A 19053-nucleotide genomic window follows, 5' to 3' on the forward strand; every position below is an offset into this window, starting at 1 on the left:
GGCGATGCTGCCCTGCTCGCGATTATTTCCTTTGGAAGCCTAGACTCAGTTGGGACCTTGAAACAATAGAGCCTTTCCAGATGACATCTCAGTGCAGTCCCTCCCTCAGTCAGGCTGCAGTTTTACATGATACTCTTGAGCTTAAAGGCACAAAACTGGAAACTTCAAGGTCACCTATGCCTTAATTCCAGAGTCGCGTTTGCTACAAGCTACACTCAGGTTCCGTCTGAGAAGAAATACGCAGTCTGAGGCGTTAGGGCCATCTTTAGAGATCAGCCAACTTACTTTAAGAATTAAGTTCTTCCTTCCATTAAAACAGCAAATCCTCTCCACTCTTTTTCTAGTTCCTTACGCCTTCTGTGGTCTGCCTAAGCCTACAAATATCACCTTCTTGTCTATCAACATGAAGAACGTCCTGCACTGGAGCCGTCCAGAGGGTCTACACGGAGTCGAAGTCACATACACTGTACAATATTTCATGTAAGTTGCTTCGCTTTTTTTTTTTTTTTTTTTTTTGCAGCTAGTTTATAAACACAGATTCAGACGCCTGTCAATTGTGCAGAGATAAACTTTCTAAGACGCTAAATACCCTTTGAAAAAGAGGTCAGACATTTCCTGTCTCCTTGATAGGATGGTAAATCGCGAAGTGTTTGTTTCGTGGAAGCTAGAGCATTGAGCGTTAGGGCAAACCTGCAAAAGCTGAGAAAATGGGACAGCAATGGAGTTCAGCAGGTTTCCGCACTCGTCAACCAAGCCTAAAGACCCGAGTTCCTTTCCCGGGACCCGCGTGTTGAAAGGAAAGGATCGACTCCAGTAAGCTGTGTTCTTACATCCACGTGTGCACTGTAGTTTGTGCGTGTGTGCAAACACAAGCGCACAAGCACCAATACGAGCGAGTCACTAATGAGACGAATGGAGAGAAGAAGCTGGTTAAAGCAGCAGCCTCCGGGTACACAGCCAAGGCAGTCCATCCGCTGACTGGGAGATCTCTAAGCTTACAGGAAGCGTCGCTCTCCGCTGAAATTGCAGTTTCTGTACAGTGGTCTGCTCCCACAAAACATGGCAGCAAATAGACTCTTTTCACGACCTTCATGACCCTTGACAGAAAGAATGGAAAACAGATAGTGCCCATCTCCAGAGACCGAAAGAAAAGGACTCGACCCAGGCCACCAACTGCGAAGCTTGCAATTCCACAGATCCAGAAGTGAAACCATCGCAGACGTCTAATCAAACCAGTAGCTCTTTCCTTTAAGAACTGCCTTGTATTTAAGATTTCTTTTTTCTCTGTGTGTGTGTTTTTGTATGTGCGAGTGTATGCCACATGTGTGCTGGTGTCCTGCAAGGCCAGAAAGGGTGTTAGGTCCTCTGGTGCTGGCATTATAGGCAATTGTATGCCACCTGGTGTGGGAGGTGGCAGAAAAGCAAGAGTGCCTAACCACTGAGCCATCTCATTAGCCCCACATCTGTACTGCCTGAGCTCTGGGTGAAAATAACCCCACTCTAGCAAGTGTTAAAGTGTTCAAAGTACTAGTCTAACACTCTGAGGAGGGCTAGTGAGTGTCTCCACCAGCAGAAACTGATGAAACTGCCCCAAGGCGCTGCAGTTTGGTCACAGGAAGGGAGCTGAAGTGGGTGACATTCATTATGGAGGCCCGGACACAGTGCAGGGAGAGATCTAGCCCGAGAGAAATTCAGGAAGCATGAAGTGTCAGAGGCTAGGTCCAGGAATGACAGGAACCACATCAGCCCCCAGGAGCCTACAAGCCAACGGCAGGGAAGCGCTCCAGCAGAAAGAATACTAGACGTGGATCAAGGACCTCCACATCAAACCAGACACACTCAAACTAATAGAAGAAAAACTAGGGAAGCATCTGGAACACATGGGCACTGGAAAAAAATTCCTAAACAAAACACCAATGGCTTACGCTCTAAGATCAAGAATCGACAAATGGGATCTCATAAAACTGCAAAGCTTCTGTAAGGCAAAGGACACTGTGGTTAGGACAAAACGGCAACCAACAGATTGGGAAAAGATCTTTACCAATCCTACAACAGATAGAGGCCTTATATCCAAAATATACAAAGAACTCAAGAAGTTAGACCGCAGGGAAACAAATAACCCTATTAAAAAATGGGGTTCAGAGCTAAACAAAGAATTCACAGCTGAGGAATGCCAAATGGCTGAGAAACACCTAAAGAAATGTTCAACATCTTTAGTCATAAGGGAAATGCAAATCAAAACAACCCTGAGATTTCACCTCACACCAGTGAGAATGGCTATGATCAAAAACTCAGGGGACAACAGATGCTGGCGAGGATGTGGAGAAAGAGGAACACTCCTCCATTGTTGGTGGGATTGCAAACTGGTACAACCATTCTGGAAATCAGTCTGGAGGATCCTCAGAAAATTGGACATTGAACTGCCTGAGGATCCAGCTATACCTCTCTTGGGCATATACCCAAAAGATGCCCCAACATATAAAAAAGACACGTGCTCCACTATGTTCATTGCAGCCTTATTTATAATAGCCAGAAGCTGGAAAGAACCCAGATGCCCTTCAACAGAGGAATGGATACAGAAAATGTGGTACATCTACACAATGGAATATTACTCAGCTATCAAAAACAACGACTTTATGAAATTCGTAGGCAAATGGTTGGAACTGGAAAACATCATCCTGAGTGAGCTAACCCAATCACAGAAAGACATACATGGTATGCACTCATTGATAAGTGGCTATTAGCCCAAATGCTTGAATTACCCTAGATCCCTAGAACAAATGAAACTCAAGACGGATGATCAAAATGTGAATGCTTCACTCCTTCTTTAAAAGGGGAACAAGAATACCCTTGGCAGGGAAGAGAGAGGCAAAGATTAAAACAGAGACTGAAGGAACACCCATTCAGAGCCTGCCCCACATGTGGCCCATACATATACAGCCACCCAATTAGACAAAATGGATGAAGCAAAGAAGTGCAGACCGACAGGAGCCGGATGTAGATCGCTCCTGAGAGACACAGCCAGAATACAGCAAATACAGAGGCGAATGCCAGCAGCAAACCACTGAACTGAGAATAGGACCCCCGTTGAAGGAATCAGAGAAAGAACTGGAAGAGCTTGAAGGGGCTCGAGACCCCATATGTACAACAATGCTAAGCAACCAGAGCTTCCAGGGACTAAGCCACTACCTAAAGACTATACATGGACTGACCCTGGACTCTGACCTCATAGGTAGCAATGAATATCCTAGTAAGAGCACCAGTGGAAGGAGAAGCCCTGGGTCCTGCTAAGACTGAACCCCCAGTGAACTAGACTGGTGGGGGGAGGGCGGCAATGGGGGGAGGGTCGGGAGGGGAACACCCATAAGGAAGGGGAGGGAGGAGGGGGATGTTTGCCCGGATACCGGGAAAGGGAATAACACTCGAAATGTATATAAGAAATACTCAAGTTAATAAAAAAAAAAAAAGAATACTAGACGTTATTTTAAAAAGCTATTTGACAGAGCAGAGGTTCAAAATTCCACACAGAAAAGCCTCGTTAGACTCCCACGCCTATACCTTAGGCTTTTAAAATATTATTTTATTCCTTTTCACAGTTCTCGGGGTTTTTTGGGCTCAGGTGGGTGCTCCTCCTGTTGGTTTTACTCGGGAGCTCTCCTGCAGATCTTAGTCGATGGCAGATGAGGTTTGCCTAATATTCAGCCAACAGGCAATTCAAAGCACTGGTGAGAAATTAGGATAGCACCTCCCCGTCATTACTGACAGTGATAGGGAAGGCGGCTTTCCCATGGAAAGAAGAGAAGACTTCCTAGAGTATGGTGTGCACAGTTGTCATGTAAGTGGATAAACAACCATCTTTTCTGTTTGCTTGCTTGCTCTTGTTTTCCAGCGATAGCCCAGGCTAGCCTCTTGACTTTCAGTATAGCTGAGGGTGGCTTTGAACTCTTCATTCTCTTATCTACTACCCAAGAGATCAGATTATAGGCATGAACTGAAAGACAGGGTTCTATGTAGAATTTCTGTAGCTTGAATAGCGACTGGAAAGCTTCCTTGTTTTCCTGGCAGCCATGAGGAATAGATTCTAGACCCTCCACAGATGCCTGAGACCTTTCTGTAGGATGGCATGGCCTTTGCCTATACTCTGCATATCCCCTCCTATAATGCTTAACGCATCCCTGGGTTATTATAATACATGCTACCAAGGTAAATACCAACGAAGGGCAGCCATACTGTAGATGTCCAGTAAAGATGCGATTCTTTCTCCAATGTTTTTCATCCACAGTTGGTTGAATCCACAGAGGTGGAACCCGTGGATACAGAGGGTCGACTGGGCATCATTATTTTAATAACTAACTTTTAGGTGGTTTTCAAAACTATTTTCTTCACTTAAAAGTTCATAAGGAACTAATGACGTCTCACAGTAATGGGACACCTAAACTTTATCCATTCATTTAATTTTACCACGTGACTTCTTAATAGGATTCAAACCGACGAAGAATCACTGCTTTATTAGAAGCATGTTCATCCCGTCTGGACTGCATCAGGTCACCTGATTTCTGTCCATGTTGCTGCCTGATTATCCTTCTGTCTATGAGTAGGATAAAATGCCCAGCTTCATTTACAGCAAATACATCAGGTTGATGAACTGAAGGGTAATTTATTTCTCCCTTGCTTATACTTCCTGAAATGTTCGCTAGTTTGAACTTTAAAAACTTGCACCACATTTGTAAAATAGGATGACCATTTTTGCCCTTGAAAAATGAATTCTAACCACTAAATACCGGTGATAACTTCAGGGACAACTCCTGGTCACCATCATCTGGAACCCTGTTCTCATTTCCAAGGATGGTCTCGGGAGCTGGCGTTTAAGGAAAGACTTGAGCTATGCAGAGAGAACGGGCTCCCCAGCATGTCCTCACGTTTCCTTCCATTAGGTGGGGCAAAGAGCTTTGCTTTGTTCTTTCAGTTTTCAGCACTTCAGAACAAGCTTTAAAATAACCAGAGTCATCGTTGTTGAATAGGAACAAAAAAAAAAGTTATATTGTGCAACTTTTAGATGACTGCTTAGAGAGACACTCGCCCCGTAGGAGTTCTGGCGTGCCCGGGTTTGTACACGGTGAACAGGAATAAAAGACAGGGTGCTGCATGAAGTCAGGCAGGCCTGGGATCATGGCCAGGCTGTGAACCTAACTGGGTAACCTTGAGCAGGTTACATGCTTTTGTACATTATTAGCAATATTTGTTTCCAGAACAAAATTTTTAAAGCTTCAATTATACCCACAAGATGATTTCATGTAGAAAATGGCATAATACTCAAAACACCAGCCCTGGCACTGGGGAAAGTGATTCCAATTTCAGAGAAACCTCCTGCTACTTCTGTAAACCTGGGACCCCTTAATCTTTCTGAGTTTCAGTTTCCTGCTCTGTAAGAAAACGGGACAAAAAGAGACGAAGCCCACTTCCTGGGGGCTGCTCTGCAGGTCAGTGAGGTGGGAAGCATAAGCCTGCAGTGCCAGCCTCGGCTCATCACAGGCACTTTTAGACATTTGCCATGCTTACTCCAAAGAGCCAGAGACCAGTGAGACCTGCACGGGATTTGTCGAATGGAGATGATCGTTACTGGAACATTTGTCAGCTCTTCTAATCAAATATCAGTAACAGGAATTTTCTCCTTGGTCAGCATTGCATAGTAAGAAGGTGCCCTACCCTTGGCAGAGTGAGGCAGTTTAAGACAAGGAGGATAAAGGAAACAGTGACACTACTTTCCCAACTTCAAGTCAAGACCTGTTGGCAGGTCAAGAAACCAACCATGAGCCCAAAGCAGGAGGATCAGAAGTTCAAAATCACTGTCACCTACATAGTGAGTTCAAGGCTATCTGGACCATGTAAGACACCCTCTACACACACACACACACACACACACACACACACACACACACACACACACACACACACAAAACCAACCTACCTCAAAAGACCAAAAATAGAACAATAAAATAAAGTTGAAAAGTTATTTTTGAGTAACATAAATATTGTCTTTTATGGAAAGAAACAGAATGGCATGGACTGGTAAATAACCAAATGCACAACACACAGAGTAGCTTAGGTGTTATCTGGTAAAGCCAGTTTCTCCGTCCTAGATAGTTTGTTCCCTGAACTGAATCAAAAATTTAGCTATAGATGTAAACACAGGTTCATTCTTCTTTTGATCGTTGATCAGAAAGTCCCCAGGCAGTGTTGATAATCTGCAAGAAGTTGATTAAGATCTGACTGTACTTGTAGGGTGTTTGACAGATGAGGCACTTATGAAATGAAAGAGATTTGCTTCGGACCTCTGTTACCACATACTTCAACAACTTTGGTGATACTCAATAATGTTGCCACATCCTCCTTGTCAAGACTTAGTCTTCCCATGGCTTTTGTGACAGATGCTTCTCCACTTGCCCTTTTGCTGTTATTCTCAAATCCATTTTGTGCCCACCTTGATGTGCCTGAAGTTTAAACCAGGCTTTGCTCTGGGTATTCTTGACTAAACCTTCTATGAGCAATTTGTGTATTGGCTCCAAAATCTCTACCTCTCACTCCTACCTCTCTCTTGAACGTTAAGGTCCTGCGTTTGGAGAACTCTTACATATCTCAAAGTCAGCCCAACACTGCTGAATGTATTAGTTTTACCTCCTCCTATCCTTCTCAATCCCAGTCTCCCAAGCCCACTCTTCTTTGGTGATCTTTATCTTGGTAAATATTATCATATTCTATGCCCTTGCCCTAAGTAGAAAGAGATATTTGGTTATCTCTACCTGTGTGATCTCTTCCGTGCACCCAGTTACCTGGTTCTTGTTTCTATTGTGTCCTCATTCATTTCACTACCATCATCCTTGTACATAGCACTCTTCCACCTGGACCACAGCAGTACACACTAAACTGCTCTCTAGATTGCTATCAACACACTACTTTCTCTGCAGACAACTGGTCAACCTTCTCAACCACGCCTTTCATCTTGTTCCCCAATAGACCTGCTTCAATTTCTTCAGTAGCCTCCAGGACAACCCTATCTCCCCCTTATTATATAAATAAGTCATTACTTATATAATGACTTATCACTTGCCTGAAGGTTGTATGCCAAGATATCTTTTACCTGAGAAATGCTGAAAATGTTTTCCCCTCCCCATTTTCTTTGGGATGTTGTATTTTAACAACAACAAAAAAATCAATGTGAACAATGTAGCAGTCCAGTAGCAACATGATTATGGCACACCCTTACTGTCTACATCCTAGTAAATTTCCCCCAGACTCTTAATACTTGACAAAGTTTTAAATTTTATGAGGTCAAAGTAATTTTTCTTCCAATAAAAAAATGATCAACTTTCCCTTAATGCATCCATCAAACTAGCCTCATATATGTATATAATGGACCGAAAGCTTAATTACTAGATACTGATCACACAGTGTGTAAACATTTTACTGTAGATGAAGTATGAAACAGTAACATGCTTTCAGGATGCACTATCCATATTGTAATCCACATAAAAGCAAGGTGTTTATAGAAACCCTGACTCACGCCAACAGCAAAAGTGGATTCGATTATATCAGAGTGACAGGCGTCTGTGTTTTGCTGGAGAGAAAGTTTTCCATTCAATTTTATATAATGACTTTTTTTTAATTGTGAAGCATGTAAAGGGCTTCATTACTAATTCATAGTTTCTTTCTCAACAGATATGGGCAGAGGAAATGGCTGAGTGCCTCTAAATGCACAAGTATCAGCAGGACCTACTGTGATCTTTCTGTTGAGACCTCGGACTATGAGCGTCAGTTCTATGCTAAGGTGAAGGCCATTTGGGAGACCAGGTGCTCTGAATGGGCCGAGACAGAACGCTTCTATCCTTTCTTGGAAAGTGAGTAATGCCACTGTCCAGCACTACTGAGCTGGATTACCGAAGTGATAGTCTGGCCTCACGGGCAACTCTGCCCAAAGGAAGGATTCTTGTCCGGTTCAGTAACTAGACCTGCTACTTCATATAGCTGAAACCCACAGGAACCTTTAAGATCTCTCTCAGATTCATAATTACAGACAGATGCCAACAATACGAGATTTTTATTTTGTTTCATCATTCGATGGAGACCTTGTATTTAAAAACACTGTAGACTAGTGAATTGGGGATGTGTGTCCAGAAGACTGTATGCTGTCCTGATTATACAACCAAGTCTCTTTTTCATTAAACTTGGTATTCTGCTGTTGTTTCTAGGTGTAACTCAGAATTAAGACAAGAATCTTCCTGTTATTTGCTTTTATAATTTTCCGTACCCTGATACGTGGCCAACCCAACCATGAAGGATGCCAGCAGGGCCACCATAATGAAATATCTAAGGGCTGCAGAGGCCCCAGGAGGTGGTGCCTTTTTCAGTGTTCTGCCAGGTCAGAGGCTGGTGACCTATGTCCTTGGGTCAGATTCAGCCCCTTTATCTACAGGCCATGAGCTGAGAATGGTATTTATATTTTTAAAATAGTCTTTTTTTAATCCAAACAATATTTTTTGACATGTGAAAATGATGCGGACTTAAATTTCAATGTCAAGGGCTGGAGAGATGGCTCGGCCCTTCTGGAGAGTATGTTGCTCTTGCACAGGACTTGAATTTGGTTGCCAGCACCCACGTGGCTTACAACCACATTGAAATCCAGTTTCACGGGATCCAATACCCTCTTTGGACCTCCACTTACAATGCATGCAATCTCTTGCACAGACATACAGGCAGGCAAACCACCCATGCAAATATAAAAATACATTTTAAAAGATAAACTGCACTACATACAGATTATCTAGAAAATGTTTGTAAGTTTCAGTGTCTGTATATAAAGCTTTCCAGAACCCCAACCCTGTTCACTTACTTACACTGCTGCCAATGGTCGCTTTCACACCACAAGCTGAGTCCTTGCAAGAGAGATCATGTGGCCTGCCAAGCCGCCGGGCTTTTTATGGTAAAAGGATCTCCCATAAAAGGGTGGTTTTTAGGTCTCTGATCCCACTAGGATTGTAACATAGCTTTACCTCAGGGGAGGAGGGGCTCCCACCTGAAGATGTTAATACCCTCTTGTCCTCTAAGCACAAGTCAGCCCACCAGAGGTTGCCCTGACGACTGGCGAGAAGTCCATCTCTATTGCCCTGACAGCACCAGAGAAGTGGAAAAGGAATCCACAAGACAGCCCTGTTTCTATGCAACAAGTATACCCCAACCTGAAGTACAACGTGTCTGTGTATGACACTAAGTCAGGAAGAACGGTGAGCCTGGCCTGGGAGGGGGTCTGTCCTCTGAGCTTCCTTTCTGTAGTTCCAGGGGCACAGGTGGTCCTGGTGCTGTGGTTCTCCTTGTGAGAATGTGGCAACTACACTCTTCAATCGAGATATCGGGAAAGCGCTCTGTCGACAGTTCATAATGTTACTATTGGACATCTCACTGGATGAAGTTTCTTTGCTTGTACATCATTCATCAGTCACTTTCCAGGAATTTAAAATTATATATGTAATATATATATGTAGTACATATATATATGTACTAAATACATATATATTTAATAATAATGTATATGTGTAAATATATGTATGTGTATGTGTGTATACGTGTACATGTGTATATGTATATATGATGTTATATATATATGTGTATGGTGTATATGTGTATATGTATATGTGATGTTATATATATGTGTATGGTGTATATGTTTATATGTATATATGATGTATATGTATATGTGTATGTATATGTATGTGTATGTGTATGCAAATGTGTGTATATGTTTATATGTATATATGATGTATATGTATATGTATGTGTATGTGTTTGTATATGTATGTATGTATGATGTATATGTATATATATGTGTATGTGTATATGTGTATATGTATATATGATATATATGTATATATGTACATGTATGTGTGTATATGTGTATATGTATATGATATATATTATATGTTTATGTATGTGTATGTATGTGTAGGTGTGTATATGTGTATATATATGTATATATGATGTATATATATATGTGTGTATGTGTATATATGACATATGTATATGTATGTGTATGTGTGTATATGTGTATATGTATATATGATATATATGTATATGTATATATGATATATATGTATATGTATATGTATGTGTATATATTTGAGCAAGAGGAACACAGGACAAAGCTAAGTAAGAACTTTACCCTGAGTTATTATTTAGAACTGTTCCTGAACTTGGTCCATTTCTTACTGTGTTCTGCTCAGCTAGAAATATATTTTGAAACTGTGATGAAAAGAGTAAAGGCTTATGGTGATATGAAGGATGGAGCAATATCTCAGCCTCTCGCTTTTCTGTGTAGCTGTCCTGGGGACATCCTCTGGCTCTAACCTCTGTGCTTCTCTGTCCAGTGGTCCCAGTGTATCACCAACAGCACACTGGTGCTCAGCTGGCTGGAACCCAGCACTCTGTACTGTGTCCGTGTGGAATCCCTTGTCCCAGGGCCCACTCGCCTCCCTCTGCCTTGGAAGCAATGCATCAGCACTTTGGAAGGTAAGCTGCAAGAAGTTTCAGCAATCTGAAGAAAGAAAGCTGATAAGACAGAAAAAGAAGTAAGTTTAGATCAAGCCTTAACAAAGTTCTGTCAATCAAAATCAGATTCAAGCTATGACAAACCCATCTACTTGTCCCAGCGCATTGGACTATCTGGGACTGTGCCTTTGAGCTTAGTCAGTACTGACAAGGGGTGTCACACCATCTGGAAACTGTCTGCAAGGTCCAGGGGTTCATGGCCACCATCCTTGCTAGTTAACATAGCTTTCTACCTTGGGAACTACAACGAAGAACTTTCATACACATCCTCTTTCTTCTTTCCAGCCATAGTCACTGTAACCACAGCAGAGTACCCAAGAGCTCTGAGGCAGGAAGTGAAGCACTGTCCCGGGAACACTTTCAAGGCTGCCGCTTTGATACAAACCACAGCACCTCAAGTAGCCTTCAGACATCCCTTGCTAGCCACGGGCCGGTCTGCGAGCATCACAGTCTCTCTCTTACCACTGCTCTTCTCTGTCTCCCTGTGTTTTCTAAACAGCACTACCTCAGAACTGTAGTTTCAGATGCTTCTTTTAAGAGACCTGGAGTCATGAGCATTGTGTTTGTTTAATATTTCTGCTCTACAGTAAGAACTTCAACTTAAACCCTGAAAGTGGAAGATAGGTCGACCCTCAAGTCCAACGCATTATCAAAATGGTCTTCATCTGTTACTATTTTCGATTCTCCCTTCTAACAAATGCTCACAATCCTTTGCTTCAGGTTCTGGTTCTTTCCTCATCTCCAGCTAAGAACCCACAGCCCCTGCCTCAATCCCACCCCAGCCCTACTCCAGCTCCACCCCCTCCCCGCACCCTCCCCACCCCCGCACCAGCCCCACCCCCAACCCATGCTGCTGTCCTCTTTTCTTTCAAGTTGAAACGGTCCCTAGGAAAAGGAAAGGCGTGTTGGAAACAATTGAACAGTAAAAAGCTTTACTTTTGAGTCACTTTATCATATCATCTCTTTGAAAAGAAGCCATTCCCTACCGTTAATACAAATAAAACTCAAATGCCAAGCAAGCAGGAAAGGGACATAAGCAGACTGGATTGATCAGCTTTGGGTCTCGAATCGGTGCTGTGTTTCCTAATAGCTTGATCAGCGCCAAATGGTAGGAGTGACTTTCCTATGTAGCTCAGTCAACAGTCTTCCCAGAAAGAAGATAAAGTGCATTTCCTCGCCAGCGCAGTGAAGGGACAGATAAAAGTACACCATTTCCGGTGTTGACATTTCCCACAATGCCCTACCTGCTCACTCGCCCGAGAAACCTTCTAGGACACTACTTGAAAAATATCTCTGCTCCTTGCAGTTTCTCAACCCTCACCGTGAAAATGAAACGTATTGGTTTACTGTAGCAAAGGTGCTACCACACACCACACTAAACACCAGCCTTTGTTGTCACCAACGTCTTACTCAGGGGAAGTCCTGTCTACTGGCAAGAGCGGGGGCTACCCTGGAGCCCGAGCTAAGGCGCCATCCCAGCATGTGCGTCACAGCCAAGGCTGTGGCACATTACTGTGTAGGCAGACAAGCACTCTCTCTGGGAGCTAGTGATAGGGTAGAAGGGTCTTCAGGGAATGCCCACATTCACAGCCACTATCGTAACACATCTGTTTCCCGTCCACAGCCGGTAGTTAGTGGGATAGATGCTACACGATTTTATCTCTGTCAGACAGCGAGAGCATCCAACATCCACGTGGATTAGAATATTCTGCTGTCACGCTGGCTGACTTTATTGGTGTATAAAGAATGTTGGGAAGGGATCGCAGTTTGTATTAAGTTTGTATTTTTCTTTCTTCCTTCCTTCCTTCCTTCCTTTCGTCCTTTCTTTTTTCCTTTCTTCCTTTCTTTTTCACTCTTCTTTTTTCTTCAGTTCTTACAACTCTCCTGAAAACCAGATCCAAAGATTTTAAAGTCAGCTCTGATCACTGTGTAAACCAGATGAGCAAACTTTTAAGCGTAGGCGCCAGGCTGGGAACCCTAGAGACAGCTAGCAAGTCGTTCATCCGCGAAGACCATATGGCAACAGAACCCCCTCTTCCTCAGGCTTATCGGCTTCTTTTTCTTAAGACTGTCAGTGAGTAGACGAAGCTCATCCACACTATAGAGCAATTTCCTTTGCTCAGAATCTACTCATTAAAATGTTAATCCGCCTAAAAACTGTATCTCTAAAGAAACATTTAGAATAGTGTTTAGTCAAATGCCTCTGGCCCACACAAGCTGACGTATAAAGTTAACCAGCCCAACCTCCAGGTAGCTCACACAAGCTTCACGAGTATGTCAGATGGCGGAGCGAGCCTGTATCCGTTCTGTGGTCTGGTCAGTGATGGGCCAGGATGTTCTTCTTAAAACTCTTTACTAAGCCTTTTCATTATTGGGCAGACTTTTCACTCACCATAAGCCCACAAGCAGAACTCCTCAAATTAATGACATTATCTTTTTAAATTATTCTCTCTGTCTGTCTCTGTGTCTCTATGTCTCTTTTTCTCCCTGTCTCTCTCTGTCTCTCTCTGTCTCTCTCTCTGTGTCTCTCTCTGTCTCTCTGTCTCTCTGTCTCTCTGTCTCTCTCTCTCTCTCTCTCTCTCTCTCTCTCTCTCTCTCTCTTTCGTGCGCCTGGAGAAGCTACCTGGAGAAGACTGAATGGCCCTCTCTCAGGAGTCATTACTTGTAATTTTTATGGATGGGGACTTGTGACATTTCCCCACCCACATTGGATGGACATTTCCTCACCTGCGTTGCCATGTCAACTGGTCTTGTTCAGGCGACCACAGCTTTGAGATTCCATGGGTGTAGCTTCCCTGTCATATATAGAAGACACTATTTCACAGGAGACAGACTGGTCCTCTGGTTCTTAAAATTATCTTACCCCACTTCCAACATGTTCCCCGAGTCTTAGATATAATGATCAGGTAGTTATATGGATCTGCTGGGTTGGGCACTCAACACTCAGTTATGCATTGTGTCTAGTCGTGGATTTCCGTAATGGTTTCTACTGCAAAAACAAACATATTTGATCAGTGAGGGGTGGGAGCTACACTTGTCTTTGGGTATAAGAATACAGGTATGCATTTGTAGTATAATAAGAAAGTCTATTGGCTCAGGAAAGTGGTGATAGTAGGTTCTTCTCAAGGGTCCATGACCTCACCAGCTATAGTTGGCTAGTTTTACAATACCAGGCATGAATACCCCTACTGAGCCAATGCTGGGTCCAATTAGATGGTTGTTGGTTACCCCAGAAGGAGTGTGCCACTAATGCTTCCTTGAGTATATCTTGTCCCATGCTGATCTTTGTTGTGGTGTGCAGGCTGTGTAGTAGGGTAGGACCATTGGCTGATTTTCTCTCTGGGTGGTATTTGTATTGTACCTTAAGTACTGAGAACTCAGGAGAGAGGCTTCCAGGTCAACAGCAGCTTGATTTCTCTGACGTCTATGTGCAGAGTGTGTGGGACCTTCAGCTTTTGGATCTTACCTTCAAGCTATGGGAAGCATCAAAAGGCTATGGCGGTAGCCTCTAACATTTGAGGACCGCTCTGACTGATAACTCAAAGGGAAGTTTCCGATGCCTGGAACTAGGGATCTTGTTAAAGAGAGTGTTGCTGTTTGGTTTGAAGAGCTGTGAATTGCCAAGGTGATAGACCCATTTGTTTGCACATACGTGAGCCAGGATGAGTTTCAAAGCCTGATATAAGGTTTTGGAATACCAATGACTGATATTATTAATGTATCCTAACTGTAAAGATGGGGGGTGGGTTTAGACAGTGCCTTAAGAACCTCATTGTAAGAGAGAATGAGAATTCTCAAGTTTCTCAGTGTATAAATGAGAAAATTAAGTCTATGAATGCAGGTGGCCTGCCTCTTGGCATTGCCCAGGTTTCATACCATATTAAATCATAACTTTACAATCCTAACCGATGATTTTTTTCTTAACAGTTCAAACATCAACATGGAAGGTTAAAGTCATCTTCTGGTATATCTTGCCCACATCTGTCATTGTGTTTCTTTTCTCTGCGATTGGCTACTCAGCTTACCGTTACATCCAGGTTGGCAAAGAAAAACACCCAGCAAATTTGGTGAGTACTTGTCATGGTCAAAGACTGTCAGGACAACAAGAAGAGAGAAGAAGAGGGGTAGAACAGATAGTTTCCTATAAGAGCAGAGTGGCCTTAAGCTGTTGATGAATTCTAAAACACATTCTGAGCTGAGAGTAGTTAAGTAGGAGCGAGCTTACATAGCACGTGTACAGTCCTGTGTGACCTCCTGTAACCCCAAACCAGACAAAAAGCAGGCTCTGTACTGAATCACTCATGAACATACCCAACATACCTAGAAGTTCCCTAGGTTTGAAACCATTTTATAAGAAGATAAAGTTGTGGAGCAAACAGGCTAAGTCGTGATCACACTGCCTTTCTTAAAGTTCAAGCCTAGGTAGAGATAATATGTGAAGGCTGAAAGTAAAAACAAGTTTTGAGGACTCATGGGGTACAAGGAATCTCTGAAACCCTTTGTGGGAATCAGTTCTCATGTTCAAGCTCAGGTTCGAAAGTAAGAGATGGGACACTTACTACAAGCAGAAAAAGGAGCAGAGCGAGGTGGAGTGGCCAGAAAGCTCGTCATAAGGCCAGTCTGTCATGTTCTCTATGAGGGGCTGCATTGGAGAGAAGCACCAGACTGTGTCGTGGGAGGGCATGGTGATGTCATCCAAGCCCGGGTTTAGTCTAGAAAAATTTCAGTACGGTTCTGAGTTGTGATGTCATGATCACCATTACGTAAGGTAATGTCCAACTGGACACTTGTTCTAGAAAAATAAAGGCAGCCAAGAAGGCATCTAGGGGAGAAAAGATGACAGTCAGGTGTATGCTTGGTATCGAAATACTCTCCTTGGGAATCACTAAAAGATGCATTCACGTGTAAATGCATGTAATGTGTGTATGTCTGTTCTGGTTGATTCCCTTCACAAAGTTCTCTGCTATCCTGCTCCACTCAGGTGCTGGGGTGAGCTTCTCTGTAGCACAGGGAGATCTTTTCGTGGAAGAAAATTCATGGAGATTTGGCTGCATGTGACTTTTTTAAAAGCCTATAATTCTGTCAAACAATGGGGTGAAAGGCCCTGTTGTGCGTTGTTAAATGAAATCATGCCATTGGGTGACAGGAAGACTGTACCTCATCACTGATGCCTCTCTGTAGCAAGCACCTTCGGTGTACCCCGAAGAAGAACAAAAATGATGTCTGTGGTTTTCAGGATGGAGCCTAGGGCCTCATACATGGACTGCATTCCACTCCTTGGCTCTTTTCCCAAACAATTCTTTAATCTTTGCTTTTGAGACAAATTGCCTCAGCTGGCCTTTCCTCTCTAGGCACCCAGAGTAGCTGGCACTATGGGGGTCTTACTGATTTTCTTTATTCTTGGACATCCCTGACATGATTTAGACTTTTTAAAATACCTTATAAACTAACAGGTGAATTGCCATCTCCTCTTGCTCCTCCTCTTCCTCCTCCCCTTCTTCCTCTTCTTCCTCCCCCTCCTCCTCTTCCCCCTCTTCCTCCTCCTCTTCCTCCTCTCCTTCCTCCTCCTCTTTCTCTTCTTCCTCCTCCCCTTCTCCCTCCTCCTCCTCTTCCTCCTCTTCCCCTTCCTCCTCCTTCCCTTCCTCCTCCCCCCCTTCCTCCTCCTCTTTCTGTTCTTCCTCTTCCTCTTCCTCCTCTTCTCCCTCCTCTGCCTCCTCATCCTCCCCTTCTTCTTCTTCTTCTTCTTCTTCTTCTTCTTCTTCTTCTTCTTCTTCTTCTTCTTCTTCTTCTTCTTCTTCTCCTTCTTCTTTTTCCTCCTCTTCTTCTTTTACTTTTGTGCCCTTTTCTAGCACAATTTGAAGACTACAACCTTGTATCCATTTCCTTTTCTGGCGTTGTGATAGGGTAACTTAAATTTATGGGACAAAGGGACTTGTTTCCTGTTTCCACTCACAGTTCTAGGTTATAGCCCACCATAGTAGGAGTTGGGGTAGAGGTAAGGGTAGTAGGAGACTGAAGCAAAGTATCACAGTGAACAATGAATTAATGCCTCCGAGGCCCACCCTGGAAAGCCACTGCCCGTGTTCAGAGTGTGTCCCACACTCCCTTGGTTTAAATTAAGAAAATCTCTCACAGGCATGCCCACAGATCAACTTCATCGAGACATAAACAGGCCCTCATTGAATTTCTCCTCTGGTCACTCTATTTGTGTCAAGGTGACAATAGAAAATACTGGGGTTGGGGATTTAGCTCAGTGGTAGAGCGCTTGCCTAGGAAGCACAAGGCCCTGGGTTCGGTCCCCAGCTCCAAAAAAAAAAAAAAAAAAAAGAACCAAAAAAAAAAAAAAAAAAGAAAATACCATATTCCTTTTCTCAAATACATTGTTATGCCTGTGTACGTTTCATGTCCACAGTATATCCAGGAAAGAGCTAGTAGTCCAGGCAGTAGTCCCCAGCCTAGTAACGACTGGAAACAAAATAGACTTCCTCTAGTCTTACACTCCAGGGCTTTTCATTCGATAGAGTTCTGTGGGAAAACTGCTAACTAAAGTGAAAGTCTATCATTGACCCCGTAGCCTTCTGAGCTCAGCATAGACTGGAGGATTCCCTTCATTGACAGGGCTTCCCCTTCTCTGACTTTGTCTGGGGAATTCAAATCCCTCTCCTACCCCACCTCTCTACCTGTGGAAGGTTCCACAGCCTCAGTTAGATTACAGGTTCAACTTCCTTTCTCCATTCAGCTAGCACCTGAGATTCCTAAAATGCTTCCTCATGCGAATGAGGCGTTTACGTACCTCTAGCCATCCTGCATGTTTCTAATTTCTCTCCCTCCCCTCCTCCAAAACTAAATAAGCCTTTAATCACCCAAGTAAAGTTGATCCGCCTTCCTGAAGCTGGTCCGCTGTATCTTCACCATTTGTACTCCCAGGCCTTCAGAACCCCTGTCAGTTGTCTCTGTCCCCTTTGTCAAAGCAGGGAGGGTCACAGCCTAAGTAATGCTCCTTCCTTTGCCTGAAGGAATAGAGTTCCCAATCTTAAAGAACTGAGAAGATTCCAGAATTTAATTGACTCAAGTCCCTTCAGTCACACCCCTGAACCACACACGGATGCTCTCCAGTGACACAGTTCACCTCTGGTTGCACTTAATGGGTCTTGGGCCCCTTGCCTTTTGGAGTGAAATTTTCTCTATATGACAAACATGGATTGGTCAGAAAATGCCGCACATTATCTTGGACACTAGAAGTTGGCAGCCATCAGTAATGCTTCTCTAGATGAAAAGTTGAAGCTCATTCTCTTCTCTCTGCAGGTACTGATTTATAGAAATGAAATTGGCAAAAGAGTCTTCAACCCTACTGAAACACTTCATTCTATCACCCTCAGTACGTTGGATGATTCTAAAATTTCTCAAACAGATATGAATTTACTGGACAGAAGCAGTGATGAGGTCAGCGTAAACAACCCTGAGTTCAGTGGGAGCTGGGAGCCAAACTGGGAGGACGCAGAGGGGCAACATTTAGGATACTCTTCACATTTGGTGGACATTGTCTGTGGTGTCGAACAAAGCGACAGAGACACCTCCCTAACCCAGCACGCCTGGTTCAACAGCCCCATGCCCACAGGAGAAGCAGACTTTGAGCCTCAATACAAAGTCCTAGCTGACTTCTACAAGGAGGGTAGAGACCAGCAGTTCTGTGGGTCGGAAGAGGCAGCCAGAACAGAGAAATTAGCTGAGCCACAGGCGACTTTAGCAAACTTAGACCCACAGCTCGAAGACCTACAACACCTGGGGCAGGAGCATCCTGGCTCAGAAGCTAGACCAGAGGAAGAGGCATCTACAACGCTAGTGGATTGGGACCCTCGGACTGGCAGGCTGTGTATCCCTTCCTTACCTATCTTTGGCCATGATCTGGAGAACTATGGGTGTTACGAGAGAGACCACCTCTCAGAGGATGGCCTTTTGTCTAGACTCTATGAGAACCAGGCACCTGACAAGTCAGAGGAAGAAAATGAAAACTATCTCATACAATTTATGGAGGAATGGGGGCTACACGTACAAATGGAAAGCTAATGCCAGGTTTTCTGTGGACTATCAACAAATGAAGCAGCCATTCCAGGGAGTGAGCAACATTCAGATTTTCCAGTGTCCCTAACAACACTGCTCTCTCTGTTCATGCACTTAGCCAGCCCTGCCTTCTCCAGGTGGTCAGCACAGAGTCCTGAAGTGTAAGAACTTTCTGGAATACAGAGCTCTGAGCTTTGTCGTAGACAGAGTAAGCATTTTCAGGTGGGGTGGGAACTTTACAGAAGAACTCACCATGGTCCCTGTTTATTGTTTCCTAACAAGTATGCCTGTACGGTTATTTTCTGGTTTTTTTTTTTATTGTATGTGTGTAACACTATCAAACTATTTCATAAAAGTCATTTATTTTATAAACCCTTTTTCTAGAATGTGTTGACT

At 43.5% G+C, this 19053-nt stretch overlaps 1 protein-coding gene across 3 annotated transcripts in view; it reads left to right on the forward strand.

The window, feature by feature from the left end:
• Positions 1 to 19046, forward strand: part of Il20ra (interleukin 20 receptor subunit alpha) — a 69547-nt gene extending 50501 nt beyond the window's left edge. For 2 of the 3 annotated variants that reach the window (XM_039112779.2, XM_063262578.1), the window contains exons 3-8: positions 345 to 480; positions 7717 to 7895; positions 9103 to 9278; positions 10416 to 10557; positions 14524 to 14663; positions 17902 to 19043. In XM_039112779.2, the coding sequence (XP_038968707.1) occupies positions 345 to 480; positions 7717 to 7895; positions 9103 to 9278; positions 10416 to 10557; positions 14524 to 14663; positions 17902 to 18663 (1535 nt within the window). In that variant the 3' untranslated portion in view covers positions 18664 to 19043. Of the gene's footprint in view, positions 1 to 344; positions 481 to 7716; positions 7896 to 9102; positions 9279 to 10415; positions 10558 to 14523; positions 14664 to 17901 lie in introns of all 3 variants that reach the window. The other variant, NM_001107521.1, reaches the window with a different exon arrangement.
• Positions 19047 to 19053: the final 7 nt, after the last annotated feature.

Source organism: Rattus norvegicus, chromosome 1 (assembly GCF_036323735.1).
Source record: "Rattus norvegicus strain BN/NHsdMcwi chromosome 1, GRCr8, whole genome shotgun sequence".
Lineage (NCBI taxonomy): Eukaryota > Metazoa > Chordata > Mammalia > Rodentia > Muridae > Rattus > Rattus norvegicus.